This window comes from Sphaerodactylus townsendi, linkage group LG13 (assembly GCF_021028975.2).
Source record: "Sphaerodactylus townsendi isolate TG3544 linkage group LG13, MPM_Stown_v2.3, whole genome shotgun sequence".
NCBI lineage: Eukaryota > Metazoa > Chordata > Lepidosauria > Squamata > Sphaerodactylidae > Sphaerodactylus > Sphaerodactylus townsendi.
Genome location: NC_059437.1, coordinates 5,421,251 through 5,440,540, shown reverse-complemented (window position 1 = coordinate 5,440,540; position 19,290 = coordinate 5,421,251). Strand labels below are relative to the sequence as shown.

General features: G+C 57.8%; 1 protein-coding gene across 1 annotated transcript in view; it reads right to left on the bottom strand.

The window, feature by feature from the left end:
- The window catches only part of COL4A6 (collagen type IV alpha 6 chain), a 278,502-nt gene that overhangs the window by 47,890 nt on the left and 211,322 nt on the right, over positions 1 to 19,290 (bottom strand). The window contains 4 exon segments of the mRNA XM_048514719.1: positions 12,448 to 12,540; positions 16,682 to 16,723; positions 18,112 to 18,147; positions 19,192 to 19,254. Of these exon segments, the coding sequence (XP_048370676.1) occupies positions 12,448 to 12,540; positions 16,682 to 16,723; positions 18,112 to 18,147; positions 19,192 to 19,254 (234 nt within the window).

Here is a 19,290-nt window from a genome sequence, read left to right as displayed (position 1 = left end):
CGAGTGCCATGGCACCTGCCAACACATGTCCTTGTGCCCACCAAATGTTTTTGAAAGTGGGCGGGGCAAGGTGGGGCTCTTGCCCTGCAGGGCTACTGATTGGCCACCGGAGATCGGACTGGCTGTGCAGATTAAAATAACCTTCTTTCAGTGGCAACTGCCAACAGTGTTGGTCTCATTCTCACACTCCTCTTTCCCAGGATATTTTTTAAATTATCTCTGTTCTCCGCTGTGCTTCCTCTGTGCCTCCTGTAGCAGCCATTTTGTGGGTGCACCTGCCACCTTGAGGAATCCAGGGGTGCCCAGAGGCTCAAAAGGGTTGGGGATTCCTGATTTATTTCCGTGATCTCTTAGCTCCTCTGAATTTCCCAGCTTACGTTAAAAATTAAGCCTCCAGCCTTTTTATTTTTCAGCAGAAACATGTTTCCTAGTATATTATTTTCATTCCTTCCAACTATTTAGAGGACCACCATGGAGTTGGATGAAATATTGTTGTGACCTTTAATGAGGTTGTGGTTTTATGTTTGTGAAGTTCCAAAATTGTTTAGTCAGATAATGATATTCTGGACAGATGTGACCCTTCTGTTTGGAAGGAAGCATCAATCGGAGGTCACCCTAGAACACCGGTGGCGAACCTTTGGCACTCCAGATGTTATGGACTACAATTCCCAGCAGCCCCTGCCAGCATGGCCAATTGGCCATACTGGCAGGGGCTGATGGGAATTGTAGTCCATAACATCTGGAGTGCCAAAGGTTCGCCACCACGGCCCTAGAATCTGCAGGCTAACTGAACACTAACTGAACACTTGGACACCTGGCACTTAGCACAGTCTGAATTTATTTGCATTTTAATGAAAAGAATGTTCACCTTGTGGTTAGTTTTTTGTTGCTGAACAAGCTTAGGATTTCTAGGGTCTTTGCCAACCTAGGGCTCCTCACACTGCCTGTAAGTCCTCTGTCCAACCAGATGGTATGACTGGGAAAATCCTTGGCCGAAGATCCTAGGGAATGGCTGCCAATCAAAACAGACTATACTGGGCTAGACAGTCCAGCGATCTAAGTCCATATCAAGTCATGTCACATGTCCATCTGCTTTTGTAGGGTTGCCGGATCAGTCCTGGCAACCAGAGGGGGGCGAGGCTTACCATTGGTAGGAAAAAGCCCAGGCTGGTGTCATGATGACGTATCAACAGCATGGCAACATTGCTGGAAATGATGTCATCGCACTGCCAGCAACACAGGGCGCTCTGATATTTAGCAGAAACTGTATGGAAGAAAAGAGCCCCGTGGTGTAGAGAGGTAAGCTTCAGTACTGTAGTCAAAGCTCTGCTCATGATCCGAGTTCGATCCTGATGGAAGTCTGGGACCTCCGTACCTGCGGGACCGTCTTTCCCCATATGTCCCGAATCGGCCCCTGCGGTCAGCAGAGGCCAATCTGCTGGTGATCCCTGGCCCCTCAATGATGCGGCTGGCCTCCACCCGGGCCAGAGCCTTTACAGCTCTGGCCCCTGCCTGGTGGAACGCTCTACCTCCAGCTATGCGGGCCCTGCGGGATCTTAATGAGTTCTGCAGGGCCTGCAAGACCAAGCTGTTTCACCGGGCCTTTGGGGAGACCGGCCGCTGATGCCCCCCACTTTATAACATCTGTGGATCCTGCCGCCGCCCCCCCCCCTCTTTTAGGGGATCTGTTAGTAGGACGCCATCTGTTGTATTTGGTATTAGGACGCTGCATTTTTAAATGGGGTTTGGTTTTAATGTATAGAGCCATTTATTTAATGACTTATTCAATTAACTCTGATATTATTGATTTTATTTTGTGCTCTATTTATATGTTTTGTTGTTCACTGCCCTGAGCCCTCCGGGGGAGGGCGGTATATAAATAGAATGAATGAATGAATGAATGAATGAATGAATGAATGAATGAATGAATGAATGAATGAATGAATGAATGAATGAATGAATGAATGAATGAATGAATGAATGAATGTCGGTTTTAGATCGCCAGCTCAAGGTTGACTCAACCTTCCATCCTTCCAAGAATGGTAAAATGGGAATCCAGCTTGCTGGGGGCAAAGTTTGGATAACTGGGGGAGGCAATGCCAAACCATCCTGTTCATAATGTCTCCCTAGTAAACTTTTGATGTGACATCACCCCATCAGCCAATAGTGATGGGGGCTTGCCTTTACCTATGGAAGAAGCCTTTTTTTAACCATTGAATTTTTGCCCAAATATCAGAATGTCCCATGTCACCAGTGACACAATGACACCATTTTTGGTGCCCTCTTGAAGTGGCTTTGCCAACCCAGGGCTCCTTGCACTGCCTGTGAGTCCTCTGTCCACCCAGCTGATGGCGATGGGAGCTCTGCACTTTTGTTACCCTGTTTCCCCGAAAATAAGACATCCCCTGAAAATAAGACGTAGTAGAGGTTTTGCTGAAATGCGAAATATAAGGCATCCCCCGAAAGTAAGACGTAGCAAAGTTTTTGTTTGGAAGCATGCCCGGCGGACAGAATGCAGAAAAATAAGACATCCCCTGAAAATAAGACATAGCACATCTTTGGGAGCAAAAATTAACATAAGACACTGTCTTATTTTCGGAGAAACACGGCACTTCTGTAAAATTCAAACCTGCTTTAAGAAAATTTGAACTATGAGGGCCATTTGGCAGTGTAGTGAATTGCCTGAGGGAATTACGTGATGACCCTTTTTGCAGATTAAAAGAAGTTTCAGGCATTTGTCCGGGTGCACTCAAGATAGGGTCTTTGATTAAAATGATCTGTTGACATCTCTGATTCTGTATTGCCATTTCTGGTTCCAACTGATAAGTTCAGAGAACTGATTAGAGGGAAAATCCTTGGCTCAAACTCTAGCCGGGCTGCTTGCAACGGCTGCAAACTTTGGCACACTTTCTGTGGTGAATTGGTGGGAATTTGCCAACAGCGAGGTACATCCTATTACACTTCAGTTCCTCAAGGAAAAGCAAAGATAACAGTGTATTGTGTCCCCTTGCAAACAATTGGAATCTGTTGCCAGATGGTTTGGGAAGTGAAGGTTTCCCATTTTGAGCCACAGAGTAAAGAAGAGAAAATATAAGCCATTGGCGCACAGGGCTTGAATATTTGTTCAGCTCTGCTAACGATTCGCTCCTTTTGAGTTCAGATTTCCAGAAGGCTTGATCAATAATTTCCTGTACTGTTTTGCTTTAAAGTTGCTAAAGGCACTTTCAAACCTGACTTATTTTTTCCACTTTCCCTCTGCATATTTGAGTTTTCCCAGAACAAAGAAACGATCCAAGGGTTACCCAATATTTTAATCATTAGTTTAGAAATGTTGACTATGAGACTGTTTCTACTGAATCTCTGAACTGTGAAACTATGTTAACCCAGGTGGAAGATGTAATCTCCTAGGAAAACAAATCTGCCCAAAGAAGACTGTTTGTTCTTGCTTTTTATGGTGTATCTTTTGTCAAATGAACCTGTTTGCAAACTGGATTCACGGTTATTGGCTAAGTTGCAAGCTGTATTATTACAAATTACCCCGTATATACTCGTGTATAAGTCGACCCGCATATAAGTCGAGGCACCTAATTTTACCACAAAAAAATGGGAAAACTTATTGACTCACGTATAAGTCGAGGGTGGGAAATGCAGCAGCTGCTGGTAAATTTCAAAAATAAAAATAGATACCAATAAAATTACATCAATTGAGGCATCAGTAGGTTAAAGGTTTTTGAATATTTATTTCAAAGAAAAACAATGAACTGGCTCTGTAAGTGGAAAAGAGGGTCAACAAGAACAATATGGTATCAACAATAACTTTAAAAGTACAAAAACCTTAGCTCAACCAGCAACCAAGCTAAAACATAAGAGTTAAAATCCTTCAAAACTGGATTCCTCATCATCATCTGTATGTCCAAATGTAATCCAACTTAGATTTTAAGAGGGATATTATCAGAAATGGAAAATCTACTATTAGCTTCCATTGTAAACATTGGGGGATGGGGCACCCCCTTGGGGGGTCAATAACTTTGGATCCCCTGACCCAAACTTCACCAAACCTGGCTGGTATCATAAAGAGACTCTCCTGATGAGACCAGCGAGGTTTGGTGAAGTTTGATTCAGAGGGTCCAAAGTTATGGACCCTCAAAAGGGTAGCCCCATCTACTAATAGCTCCCATTGAAAACAATGGGGAATGGGGGCACCTCCTTTGGGGATCCATAACTTTGGACCCCCTGAACCAAACTTTACCAAACTTGGCTGGTATCATCAGGAGAGTCTTCTGAGGGTACCCTGTAATTTAGGTGCCGCTAGCATAAAACCTGCGCCCCCTGCTGGCCAGCAAAGTAAAAACCCACAAAAAAAATTAATGACCCGTGTATAAGTCGAGCGAAGCTTTTTCAGCATTAAAAATGTGCTGAAAAATTCGACTTATACATGAGTATATACGGTATTATTGTATCATTCCAAATTATTATCTATGATTAAATTGCGTTCTGTGCTAATTTGCTTATTCAAGAATGTGTTAAATGACCTGGTTTTCAGAACAACTATGCTAACTTCATAGCTCTTGACAGAGTTTCCTTGGGTGGAAGCAAAATATCGAATAATACTGTGTTTCTCCAAAAATAAGACAGTGTCTTACTATTTCTGCTCCCAAAGATGCGCTATGTCTTATTTTCAGGGGATGCCTTATTTTTCCGCTCCACAGCTGCATGCTCTGGTGTTCTGTTCGACGGGCATGCTTCCAAACAAAAACTTTGCTATGTCTTACTTTCGGGGGATGTTTTATATTTAGCACTTCAGCAAAACCTCTACTACGTCTTATTCTCAGGGGATGTCTTATTTTCGGAGAAACAGGGTATTATGGATTTTTGGTAGCGTGAGAATTTCACTACACAGGTGGGTGGGTGTGGAGTGGGACAGCCACTAACCCACCTTTTCACTTTGGCCCTCCTGGAACAGTGAGAACGGAATGGAATTAAGCTGTCTGAGAGGTACAGCAAGTGATCTCAGTGATTTGTGTAACCACTTATAAACTGTAAGTAAGGCCCCTTCCGCACACGCAAAATAATGCGTTTTCAAACCACTTTCACAACTGTTTGCAAGTGGATTTTGCCATTCCGCACAGCTTCAAAGAGCACTGAAAGCAGTTTCAAAGTGCATTATTCTGCATGTGCGGAATGAGCCTAAGATTCTTGCGATGGTCAAACCACCCCCCCAACCCAGAAATGGCTAAAAATCAAACCAACAACTCAATGGTCTGATCCTGTATAACCCATGTTCATATGACCACACCAAAGACTATTTTAAATGTTACCATGTCCCACTGCCTGAAAGGGCTTTTTGATCACAAATGGTTATAAGCAGTAATAGCTAAATGTGGTCTGATAGAACTTGAAACCAGAACCAATTCTGAAGCTTATTGGCAAGTCCGACCTGTTAACTAACAAGGCAGTCAACAAAAACATAGCGACCGGTATTAAAAAAAAACTTCAAAATCAGAGACATTCAAATGCAGCTGCAAATGAACTCCACACAGCCACATGCTAATGCAGTTGCAAACACAGTTGCAGATGTGATTGCAAACGCAACAGCAGTGTAAATTAACACCTAGACACAGGCCGCTGTGCCTTACTCTCCTGTGAGGCAGACAAGATCTATACCCAGCCACACAATCACTTTACACCACAGGTGTCAAACTCGTGGTCCTCCAGATGTTATGGACTACAGTTCCCATCATCACCTGTCAACATTATGCTGGCAGGGGATGATGGGAACTGTAGTCCATAACATCTGGAGGACCATAAGTTTGACACCTATGCTTTACACTTTGGCCCTTTCCGCACGGGCCATATACGGCGCCCTGGAGGGAGGTTTTTGGAAAACAGCGCGTTCCCGCCAGCGTGGTGCGAACGGCACCGCCGGGAACACGCTGTTTTCCCCATCCCTCTCCCACTCACCTTGTCGCCTTCGTCGCTCTACTGGACTGCTGAGACCCTCCCTCGCTGTCCTCCGACCTCCAGGGCAGCGTGGGTGGGTCTTAGGAGTCCAGCAGGGCGACGAAGGCGACGAGGTGAGTGGGGGGGGGAAGAGGCGGCTCCATGCGGAGCCGCCTATTCCGCGCCGGCCTTTGCAGGGGCCGCTCGCACGCTCCCGTACGAACGGCCCCCACCCCTCCACCGGCAGAATTCCTGCTGGTGCAGGGGCGCCCTTTCCGCAGTGCGGAAGGTAAGAAGCACATCTGCCAGGCCAGGGCCACACAGCTCATGGACTACAAATCCCATCAGCCCCTGCCAACATGCACCAATTGGCCATCCTGGCAGGGGCTGATGGGAATTGTAATCTATGAACATCTGGAGAGCCACAGGTTTCAGACCCCTGGTCTAGTCTGTGTGTAACAGACTTCCCTCTGTGATACACCTCTGAAGATGCCAGCCACAGATGCAGGCGAAATGTTAGGAACAAGATCCACCAGACCACGGCCACACAGCCCGGAAAACCCACCACAACCAGTTGAATCCAGCCGTGAAAGCCTTCGACAATACATTGTGTTGTAAGTTTTGTTTTAATTCCGTTTATACGTTTTTGAATTTTATATTCTTCCTTTCAAAGCTGGTGCTTGTGAGCTGTCCAAGAAATGCATCTGAATGATCAAAAATGAAAGATCTGAGTGATGTAAAAAACTAGTCTGAAGCAGGGTGGTTGTGCTACTACACTGAGCCCCGTATTATCTCCTGGGACCCACTGATCTCTAATATTGACCCTCTTGTTATTTCAGGGCATTCAAGGCCCCAAAGGATTTCCCGGATCCCCAGGATTTCCAGGTTTCCCGGCAAGTTTGTTTTTATTCTGTGTCATTGAAATGGTGAGCTTATTGAAGCGAGTTCAGATGGGGGCTCTTAAAATGAGTGTGATTCTTATAGTTCCTGAGTCCGTGTTAGGTTGGCAGCTGCATCCTTTCCTCCTCCTAGGACAGGGGTGGCCAACCTATGGCACTCCAGATGTTCATGGACTGCAATTCCCACCAGCCCCCCCCCCCCCCACCCCCCCCCCCCCCCACCCCCCCCCCCCCCCACCCCCCCCCCCCCCCACCCCCCCCCCCCCCCACCCCCCCCCCCCCCCACCCCCCCCCCCCCCCACCCCCCCCCCCCCCCACCCCCCCCCCCCCCCACCCCCCCCCCCCCCCACCCCCCCCCCCCCCCACCCCCCCCCCCCCCCACCCCCCCCCCCCCCCACCCCCCCCCCCCCCCACCCCCCCCCCCCCCCACCCCCCCCCCCCCCCACCCCCCCCCCCCCCCACCCCCCCCCCCCCCCACCCCCCCCCCCCCCCACCCCCCCCCCCCCCCACCCCCCCCCCCCCCCACCCCCCCCCCCCCCCACCCCCCCCCCCCCCCACCCCCCCCCCCCCCCACCCCCCCCCCCCCCCACCCCCCCCCCCCCCCACCCCCCCCCCCCCCCACCCCCCCCCCCCCCCACCCCCCCCCCCCCCCACCCCCCCCCCCCCCCACCCCCCCCCCCCCCCACCCCCCCCCCCCCCCACCCCCCCCCCCCCCCACCCCCCCCCCCCCCCACCCCCCCCCCCCCCCACCCCCCCCCCCCCCCACCCCCCCCCCCCCCCACCCCCCCCCCCCCCCACCCCCCCCCCCCCCCACCCCCCCCCCCCCCCACCCCCCCCCCCCCCCACCCCCCCCCCCCCCCACCCCCCCCCCCCCCCACCCCCCCCCCCCCCCACCCCCCCCCCCCCCCACCCCCCCCCCCCCCCACCCCCCCCCCCCCCCACCCCCCCCCCCCCCCACCCCCCCCCCCCCCCACCCCCCCCCCCCCCCACCCCCCCCCCCCCCCACCCCCCCCCCCCCCCACCCCCCCCCCCCCCCACCCCCCCCCCCCCCCACCCCCCCCCCCCCCCACCCCCCCCCCCCCCCACCCCCCCCCCCCCCCACCCCCCCCCCCCCCCACCCCCCCCCCCCCCCACCCCCCCCCCCCCCCACCCCCCCCCCCCCCCACCCCCCCCCCCCCCCACCCCCCCCCCCCCCCACCCCCCCCCCCCCCCACCCCCCCCCCCCCCCACCCCCCCCCCCCCCCACCCCCCCCCCCCCCCACCCCCCCCCCCCCCCACCCCCCCCCCCCCCCACCCCCCCCCCCCCCCACCCCCCCCCCCCCCCACCCCCCCCCCCCCCCACCCCCCCCCCCCCCCACCCCCCCCCCCCCCCACCCCCCCCCCCCCCCACCCCCCCCCCCCCCCACCCCCCCCCCCCCCCACCCCCCCCCCCCCCCACCCCCCCCCCCCCCCACCCCCCCCCCCCCCCACCCCCCCCCCCCCCCACCCCCCCCCCCCCCCACCCCCCCCCCCCCCCACCCCCCCCCCCCCCCACCCCCCCCCCCCCCCACCCCCCCCCCCCCCCACCCCCCCCCCCCCCCACCCCCCCCCCCCCCCACCCCCCCCCCCCCCCACCCCCCCCCCCCCCCACCCCCCCCCCCCCCCACCCCCCCCCCCCCCCACCCCCCCCCCCCCCCACCCCCCCCCCCCCCCACCCCCCCCCCCCCCCACCCCCCCCCCCCCCCACCCCCCCCCCCCCCCACCCCCCCCCCCCCCCACCCCCCCCCCCCCCCACCCCCCCCCCCCCCCACCCCCCCCCCCCCCCACCCCCCCCCCCCCCCACCCCCCCCCCCCCCCACCCCCCCCCCCCCCCACCCCCCCCCCCCCCCACCCCCCCCCCCCCCCACCCCCCCCCCCCCCCACCCCCCCCCCCCCCCACCCCCCCCCCCCCCCACCCCCCCCCCCCCCCACCCCCCCCCCCCCCCACCCCCCCCCCCCCCCACCCCCCCCCCCCCCCACCCCCCCCCCCCCCCACCCCCCCCCCCCCCCACCCCCCCCCCCCCCCACCCCCCCCCCCCCCCACCCCCCCCCCCCCCCACCCCCCCCCCCCCCCACCCCCCCCCCCCCCCACCCCCCCCCCCCCCCACCCCCCCCCCCCCCCACCCCCCCCCCCCCCCACCCCCCCCCCCCCCCACCCCCCCCCCCCCCCACCCCCCCCCCCCCCCACCCCCCCCCCCCCCCACCCCCCCCCCCCCCCACCCCCCCCCCCCCCCACCCCCCCCCCCCCCCACCCCCCCCCCCCCCCACCCCCCCCCCCCCCCACCCCCCCCCCCCCCCACCCCCCCCCCCCCCCACCCCCCCCCCCCCCCACCCCCCCCCCCCCCCACCCCCCCCCCCCCCCACCCCCCCCCCCCCCCACCCCCCCCCCCCCCCACCCCCCCCCCCCCCCACCCCCCCCCCCCCCCACCCCCCCCCCCCCCCACCCCCCCCCCCCCCCACCCCCCCCCCCCCCCACCCCCCCCCCCCCCCACCCCCCCCCCCCCCCACCCCCCCCCCCCCCCACCCCCCCCCCCCCCCACCCCCCCCCCCCCCCACCCCCCCCCCCCCCCACCCCCCCCCCCCCCCACCCCCCCCCCCCCCCACCCCCCCCCCCCCCCACCCCCCCCCCCCCCCACCCCCCCCCCCCCCCACCCCCCCCCCCCCCCACCCCCCCCCCCCCCCACCCCCCCCCCCCCCCACCCCCCCCCCCCCCCACCCCCCCCCCCCCCCACCCCCCCCCCCCCCCACCCCCCCCCCCCCCCACCCCCCCCCCCCCCCACCCCCCCCCCCCCCCACCCCCCCCCCCCCCCACCCCCCCCCCCCCCCACCCCCCCCCCCCCCCACCCCCCCCCCCCCCCACCCCCCCCCCCCCCCACCCCCCCCCCCCCCCACCCCCCCCCCCCCCCACCCCCCCCCCCCCCCACCCCCCCCCCCCCCCACCCCCCCCCCCCCCCACCCCCCCCCCCCCCCACCCCCCCCCCCCCCCACCCCCCCCCCCCCCCACCCCCCCCCCCCCCCACCCCCCCCCCCCCCCACCCCCCCCCCCCCCCACCCCCCCCCCCCCCCACCCCCCCCCCCCCCCACCCCCCCCCCCCCCCACCCCCCCCCCCCCCCACCCCCCCCCCCCCCCACCCCCCCCCCCCCCCACCCCCCCCCCCCCCCACCCCCCCCCCCCCCCACCCCCCCCCCCCCCCACCCCCCCCCCCCCCCACCCCCCCCCCCCCCCACCCCCCCCCCCCCCCACCCCCCCCCCCCCCCACCCCCCCCCCCCCCCACCCCCCCCCCCCCCCACCCCCCCCCCCCCCCACCCCCCCCCCCCCCCACCCCCCCCCCCCCCCACCCCCCCCCCCCCCCACCCCCCCCCCCCCCCACCCCCCCCCCCCCCCACCCCCCCCCCCCCCCACCCCCCCCCCCCCCCACCCCCCCCCCCCCCCACCCCCCCCCCCCCCCACCCCCCCCCCCCCCCACCCCCCCCCCCCCCCACCCCCCCCCCCCCCCACCCCCCCCCCCCCCCACCCCCCCCCCCCCCCACCCCCCCCCCCCCCCACCCCCCCCCCCCCCCACCCCCCCCCCCCCCCACCCCCCCCCCCCCCCACCCCCCCCCCCCCCCACCCCCCCCCCCCCCCACCCCCCCCCCCCCCCACCCCCCCCCCCCCCCACCCCCCCCCCCCCCCACCCCCCCCCCCCCCCACCCCCCCCCCCCCCCACCCCCCCCCCCCCCCACCCCCCCCCCCCCCCACCCCCCCCCCCCCCCACCCCCCCCCCCCCCCACCCCCCCCCCCCCCCACCCCCCCCCCCCCCCACCCCCCCCCCCCCCCACCCCCCCCCCCCCCCACCCCCCCCCCCCCCCACCCCCCCCCCCCCCCACCCCCCCCCCCCCCCACCCCCCCCCCCCCCCACCCCCCCCCCCCCCCACCCCCCCCCCCCCCCACCCCCCCCCCCCCCCACCCCCCCCCCCCCCCACCCCCCCCCCCCCCCACCCCCCCCCCCCCCCACCCCCCCCCCCCCCCACCCCCCCCCCCCCCCACCCCCCCCCCCCCCCACCCCCCCCCCCCCCCACCCCCCCCCCCCCCCACCCCCCCCCCCCCCCACCCCCCCCCCCCCCCACCCCCCCCCCCCCCCACCCCCCCCCCCCCCCACCCCCCCCCCCCCCCACCCCCCCCCCCCCCCACCCCCCCCCCCCCCCACCCCCCCCCCCCCCCACCCCCCCCCCCCCCCACCCCCCCCCCCCCCCACCCCCCCCCCCCCCCACCCCCCCCCCCCCCCACCCCCCCCCCCCCCCACCCCCCCCCCCCCCCACCCCCCCCCCCCCCCACCCCCCCCCCCCCCCACCCCCCCCCCCCCCCACCCCCCCCCCCCCCCACCCCCCCCCCCCCCCACCCCCCCCCCCCCCCACCCCCCCCCCCCCCCACCCCCCCCCCCCCCCACCCCCCCCCCCCCCCACCCCCCCCCCCCCCCACCCCCCCCCCCCCCCACCCCCCCCCCCCCCCACCCCCCCCCCCCCCCACCCCCCCCCCCCCCCACCCCCCCCCCCCCCCACCCCCCCCCCCCCCCACCCCCCCCCCCCCCCACCCCCCCCCCCCCCCACCCCCCCCCCCCCCCACCCCCCCCCCCCCCCACCCCCCCCCCCCCCCACCCCCCCCCCCCCCCACCCCCCCCCCCCCCCACCCCCCCCCCCCCCCACCCCCCCCCCCCCCCACCCCCCCCCCCCCCCACCCCCCCCCCCCCCCACCCCCCCCCCCCCCCACCCCCCCCCCCCCCCACCCCCCCCCCCCCCCACCCCCCCCCCCCCCCACCCCCCCCCCCCCCCACCCCCCCCCCCCCCCACCCCCCCCCCCCCCCACCCCCCCCCCCCCCCACCCCCCCCCCCCCCCACCCCCCCCCCCCCCCACCCCCCCCCCCCCCCACCCCCCCCCCCCCCCACCCCCCCCCCCCCCCACCCCCCCCCCCCCCCACCCCCCCCCCCCCCCACCCCCCCCCCCCCCCACCCCCCCCCCCCCCCACCCCCCCCCCCCCCCACCCCCCCCCCCCCCCACCCCCCCCCCCCCCCACCCCCCCCCCCCCCCACCCCCCCCCCCCCCCACCCCCCCCCCCCCCCACCCCCCCCCCCCCCCACCCCCCCCCCCCCCCACCCCCCCCCCCCCCCACCCCCCCCCCCCCCCACCCCAATGGACTACAATTCCCATCAGCCCCTGCCAGCATGGCCAATTGGCCATGCTGGCAGGGGCTGATGGGTATTGTAGTCCATAACATCTGGAGTGCCAAAGGTTCGCCACCACTGCCCTAGTGCCAGATGGTAGAGGAGGTAAAGATATGACCTTGAAGAGAAACCAGTAGTATGCTGAACAAGAAAGGGCCCTCATTTTCCCCTTCCCAGTTCCTCAGCTCAATACTATCCCTGAGGTAAACATTCCTGAGGTAATGCTTCACTGTAAACATTGGAAACAAACTCATAAGTGGCATAAATTTCCCTCAGATTTTGTGCCTGACACTGCTTGTCATCAGGAAGAGGGAGAGGAAGTAATAAGAAAGAAGGAGAAGGATAAAGGCATTCTCAGGCCTAGAGAATTTAAGAGAGATAAGGACTGACCTTTGCTCCTTGCTGCCCTTTGGGGAAACCCATGAATTCCAGGATCCCAGTGGAAGGCGGAGGTCCAGCAGGGCCTGGCAGGCCCACGTCTCCCTAATTATAGTTGGCAGGAGAGAAAAACATGACACAAATTAAAAAATTTTTTTGACCCACTGCAAAGGAGCCACCATTCACAGGATACTCTTTGCTTTACACCCTGTAGATTTCATTGCATTACAAATCAGCAGGAAAGATCAATCGGAAAACTCAAAATCTTGGTTAGCAGGCAGACCCCTTGCATTAGAGAAGCTGGGAGATTCCCTAGGAAATCAAGTAAACACGTTAAATGGCTTTACGCTGAGGTACACCATGTCAGGACTAAGCCTGTCAGTGCCCAGATGTCTTGCTGTGTAAGAATTGCAAATGTTTTCCTGTAACTGCTTTCCTGTTTCCCTCTTCCCCTCCTGGCAACTCCCTGGCGCCAGCTCTCCTGCAAGAAGGTGTGAACGGTTCTCAGGTTCTTTGAACCTCTATAGAGCAAATGTTGTAGAAATTGTAAGGCACATTTGGTGTGGGACAAATGGGGGTGGTGGTGAAGGGTATAATCTCTGGATCTAAGCTGGAGAGTTTAGATTCAGCTTTCTATTGTTACTCTACGCGTTGTTAGAAATAAACTGCTTTAGGACTTTCCTACGGTCTCTGTTATTTCTACGTTCGAGAGCCTGACACACCATTGGCCCATCTGGTTCTGATTTATCTCCTCCAACCAGGGCCCATTATGCATGGAGTGCTTCCCGCGCTGCTCCTTGCCCCACAGTGCCTTTGCAGTGGGGTTTTCTTGTTTACACACGAGGAGGTCCCCCACTGCCTGTTGTGCAATCTCCATTCTTGACTTGAACAAAAAACGGCAATCTTCATTCTTGGTTTGAACAGGGGAGCAACTGGGAAGGAGTGAAACCCCAAACTGAAAGGTAACTTTGGTTTCCCCGCTCTCGATAACCACGGGGCTTCCAAGATCAGTGCCGCTGTAAGTGTAAGCATGGCAGCATGGAAATCTCTGCTGCGAAGGAAACGTTCCCTTGCTGTGCGGCAGAGCGGCAGTATATAATCAACCTAGCAGCGGACCTCCCAGGGACCAAAGCAATTTGCAGCCAATGTGGAACAGTCTGCCGTTGCTTGTCACTTGCAAGCTAAAATACATAGGATCGATCATCTGAAGATTTCTTTCATCTGGCAGCCCCCCTAACATTTTCATTTTGTTTCTGCTGGTAATGGGGAGGAGAAACAAAGTATACAGATGGGGTGCTGTGTGGTTTCTGGGCTGTATGGCCGTATTCTAGCAGCATTCTCTCCTGACGTTTCGCCTGCATCTGTGGCTGGCATCTTCAGAGGATCTGATGAAGTATACAGACCCTTAGAGCCCCACCCAATTTAACAGACAGAGCATTGGGGCTGTCAATCAACGGTCTGATCAAAGCCAGATGGTGAAGCCACCAGAGAATCGGTGCCTGCGGAGCAGCCCCTGTGCATGCTGGCTCTAATAAGAAACAGACTTGGGGTTAGCTACTGTGGCAGTAAGAGAATAATAAACGCTTTCCAGTTAACACTCTGTTGACAGCTGCTGACATCTGAGGAGCAATTGCCTAGAAAAGCGGATGGCATCATCCCAAGAAGCATTTCATTTCCTGGGTAACTGAGAGCCCAGAGCATTCAGTCTCCCTGTGCCTTAAGACAGGAAAACACCGATGCGACCCACTTGCCAAACACTGCAGCGGCCCAACGAAAGCACAGACCTTTGATAGAGACTCAGAGTAGAATTTATCATGAGAAGTGTTGCTGTTATTAGTGGCTTGGGTCCAAAGAACTCCCAGGGCATGCAAAAGGTTCACTCCGATTTCTTTATGTACCTCTATAAGGCTGCAACCTCCGAGGTTGCACAGCAAGACATTCTGGGGGTGGGGAATCTCCAGAAGTGGGGGGGGGGGGGGATTGGTAGAAGCAAAGACAGCTGCTGGAAAGCCCAGTTGTACGCACAGAACTCCACTTTGCTACTTTGGCTAAAAACCATTATTATGAAATAATTGATTGAGGGACTGGAGCACCTTCCTTATGAGGAAAAGCATTTGTAGTCACTTGAAAATACACACTAATTAGCACCAACTACAGTCATGCTCGAAATGGCCAACATGGAAGCTACTTCAGGAAAGCACACACACAAGAGAGATGGTGATGATTTATTTACTGAATTCTTGTGTGGGGTAGCAGACAAGAGCCTGGGTTGGGTAGGTTCGGATGCCCCCTCAGCCATGGAAGTGTGTCACAGTGATGTTGGGCCCACCACACTCTCAGTCTAACCTACCTTACAGGGCTGTTGTGAGAATAAGCTGGGGAGAATGATGATAGAAAAAGTGCAGAGAAGGGCAACGAGGATGATTGAGGGACTGGAGCACCTTCCTTATGAGGAGAGGCTGCAGCGTTTGGGACTCTTTAGTTTGGAGAGGAGACGTCTGAGGGGGGATATGATTGAAGTCTATTAAATTATGCATGGGGTAGAAAATGTTGACAGAGAGAAATTTTTCTCTCTTTCTCACAATACTAGAACCAGGGGGCATCCATTGAAAATGCTGGGGGGAAGAATTAGGACTAATAAAAGGAAACACTTCTTCACGCAACGCGTGATTGGTGTTTGGAATCTGCTGCCACAGGAGGTGGTGATGGCCACTAACCTGGATAGCTTTAAAAGGGGCTTGGACAGATTTATGCAGGAGAAGTCGATTTGTGGCTACAAATCTTGATACTCTTTGATCTGAGATTGCAAATGCCTTAACAGTCCAGGTGATCGGGAGCAGCAGCCGCAGAAGGTCATTGCTTTCACATCCTGCACGGGAGCTCCCAAAGGCACATGGTGGGCCACTGCGAGTAGCAGAGAGCTGGACTAGATGGACTCTGCTCTGATCCAGCTGGCTTGTTCTTATATTCTTATGTTCTTAAGTTCCATGTGGCCTTTCCTTCAAGGTGTTTAGAGATCATCTGATCCTCATAAAAATTCTCATCTTGGGAAATGTGAACATATCAACTGTTTTCCATCGGGTCTGACGAAAGGCTTGATTTTCCTTGAAGACGAAACGACGTTACATTTCAAACCTGCCTTTCCACCAAGTTGCGTAGCTGTCCATGCTCCCCCTCCCACACTGTGGCTTCACAATGACCCTGCAGGAAATTCTAGTCAGGCGATTGCTGCCAACCTCCAGGTGAGGTCTGGAGATCTCCTGAAATTACATCTTATCCCCAGATGCCAGAGAGCAGTTGCCCTGAAAAGAATGTCTGATTTGGACGGAGACACTACAGTATTATAGCATTTGTGGTCTTTCCCCTACAAAAACTCTACCCTTCCCATGGCGCCACCCTCAAAATCTCCAGGAATTTCCTAACCTGGAGCTGGCAACCTCAGGTTGGGCCCAAAAGTCATGTGAGCTTCAAAATCAAACCAATAATCAGAATCCAGATCTCCCTGCTCTAGCCCAGTATTACCTTTTTTAGTTGACCAAACTCCTTCCCTGCTCTCTGAATCCTGGATCTTCTTCACATCACAGTCGGGTAGTATTACCCAAATACCCCATACCCCTTCCTATTCCAAATCTATTTTCCAACCTGTCTATATCTTAGGAACTCTCTCTCTCTGTGTGTTTATTGCATTGAATCAAATGCTTGTGAACCTCTTATCTCTACAATAAAGACTGTCTAATTTGCATTATGTTCCTCTCTGTGGATTTTCTTCTGAGAGCTGATCTTCGTATACACTGGTATTAAAGATTCCTTACACAGCCTCTCGCAACATTAGTAAGCAGTCTGCTCTAAGCTAATATCCCCACTATATTGAGAGACAGAGGCCCCTTCCGCACACGCAAAATAATGCGTTTTCAAACCACTTTCACAACTGTTTACAAGTGGGTTTTGCTATTACGCACACCTTCAAAGAGCACTGAAAGCAGTTTGAAAGTGCATTATTCTGCATGTGCGGAATGAGCCTGTGTGTCCACCTTGGGTAAAACCAGGACTTTTGGCACATGAAGTCTATGCTCGCCAGCAAAACAAATCCATACAGTATCCTCCATCTTGAGAAGAGATCTAAAACTGGTTCTCCCAAGTCAGAGTCCCACTTTTTTGTCCAACATACATCACTGGTGCTTTTCTTGATGTATGCCTCAAAATGTAATATATCAGAACAAATGAAAAGCAAATAAATTGAACTCACTTTTTCTCCTTTCTCTCCCTGGAAACCCAGGCCCATGTTCCCCTGTAAATAAAGAAATAAAACAAAAAACAACAAAGAAACATATTTTTTTTAAAAAGAATCTTTTGAAGCATTTCATGCACAAACTACGGAAGGCCAAATATGTCATTTTAAGAACAAATCGATGAGGGAAAAGAGCATCTAGTCTCAAAGCATAATAAAATGTATCACTTGAGAACAATGGTAAATACAGGTCACCTTTCAATGAAGCAATGCTTGTCAGGTTCTCACAAGTTTCAACATAGGAATTATTGTACACTGACTTACTGGTTTGTTTCATAGGCAAGGACAAACCATGGTTTGTGAATGCATTGTAAGGAGGGGATCCTCAGCTCTGTGGCCTCTGTGCAGGGTCTTGTTCTATTCCACAGGGTCAAATAATTTGAGACTGCCACTTTTCAAGCAAACCACTGTTTGCCATTACATTAAGGTGACCAGACGTCCCACTTTTGGCGGGACAGTCCGGCCTAAAACCAATTTGTCCTGCATCCCGTGGGTTTTTTGAACAGTCCCGATTTTTGGAAGGCTGTCGCACTGCCTTCTGGGGCACTCCCCTTTTCCTGTCCTGTCACAGGGCGGGAAACGAGAGCACCCCAGAAGGCAGTGCGCTCCTGCGGCTGCGTGCGTAGCCGCCCGCCCGGGTCCCGCTTTACAAAGGTGACAATCTGGTCACCTTACATTACATCTATATTCTAAGAAATTATTATTATTATTATTATTATTATTATTATTATTATTATTATTATTATTATTATTATTATTATTATTATTATTTTACAGAAATGAATCGTACTTCTTTCCTTGTAATTTCTGCTTATTTTCCTTTAACATATTTCCAGATGAAAGTCATAGTTGATCTGGGCACAATAATATACAATGATTAATAATAAATTGCTCATTGTGCCATAAATTGCTAATTGTACAGTTTTGCAAAAATAAGTTTTCACATTAAATAAAAATGCTTTTTACCATTGAGAGAAACAAGGAGAAACTGGAAACTGTCTGCTTTGGTGAACAATAGTTAGATCTATATTGGCAAGCTCTGATTTAATCTTTTCACTGAAAATCAGAATTATGAACAGTGGTTGAGACTTTGCTTGCAGAAAAAAATGCAAACCACAGCTTGCAGGTAATCGGCACCCCGGGCACCATTCCGAAAACACTAGAAACACTTGAAACATGTACAAATCGACAAATCGACATCTATCAGATTCAGAAGGCAGCCCTGCTGGGATCCACATAAATACTACACCGATGCATTACAACGTCCGAAGCCTCTGGGTGAGGCTCGAATTGTAATGGAAGGCCAACAACCAGCTAAAGAACCGGCAGCTGTGATATTAAACAAAATTAAACTATAATAAAATTAAAATGGTATCAAGTATACTTACTTTAAGACCCGGAGGGCCAGGTAGACCTGGTGGCCCCTAAAAAATAATCAGAAGAATTTTAATTGTGTGCAACTTTAACTGGATTTAATGGGTTGCATCCTATGAACTGCAACAGATCTTTCAACTATCTGTCCTGAGAACAGTGGATACTCAGAATTCAGTGGGGCCCTAGAGACAAAGTACTATAGATCATGGTGGTGGGGCAGAGGGTGACATTTCCCCTACAAGAGGATTTCTGCAGAGGAGGCTTTTTGCTGCAACAAAAACTCCACCAACAGAAGAGTAAAGCATGATGTCATTTGATTTGTCCCTTTCATACTAGCCCTGTGGTGGCGAACCTATGGCTGATGGGAATTGTAGTCAGAGGTTGGATCCAGCAGGTTCTCACAGGTTCTCGAGAGTAGGTTACTAATTATTTGTGTGTGCCGCAAGGGGGTTACTAATTGGTGATTTTACCACGTGATTTTTGCCTTAGTTACACCCCTCCTCTCAGCAGTAGCATGCAGAACTTGAAGCAGTCTAGCAGGAGGTGCACCGGCGTGCATGGCAGCCTGCGTCTGCGTGCATTCGTTTCCCGGCCAAGGACCGGCGCAGTGGCTGCGTCCTTGCCACAGCCCCCCCCAGGAATGCTCCACCCCCAGAATGCCTGGCCAAGCCCCCATTGTACCCCGCCCAGCCCCATTGGCGCTACACCACAGTTTGAATCCCACCACCATGGGAACCTGCTACTAAAATTTTTGGATCCCACCACTGATTGTAGTCCATGAACATCTGGAGTGCCAAAGGTTCGCCACCACTGTACTAGCCCCATGGAATCCACGACATGAGGAGTCCCACAAATCGATAACCTATTACCGCAAGCAGCTGTTTCTTGTGACGGAACCAGCTTAATACTGCTGAGTTATCTAGTTCTCACTAGTTTTAATAAATAGCGTTGGCATTTTTAGAAGCTGAATTCTAAATTGTCCACATGCAAAATGACAACTACATCACATGTGTCAATAAACATTACAGGAACAAATCTCCATTTTTTTTCAGCGCAATTCATCACAAGAACAGCAAACAGAAAGACTGGTTTACCGCAAAGCCAGGTAGCCCAACTGGGCCAGCGGGACCGGGTGGACCTGGGCGGCCGATTGGACCCTGTAAGGAAAAGCATTTGTGGTCACTTGAAAATAC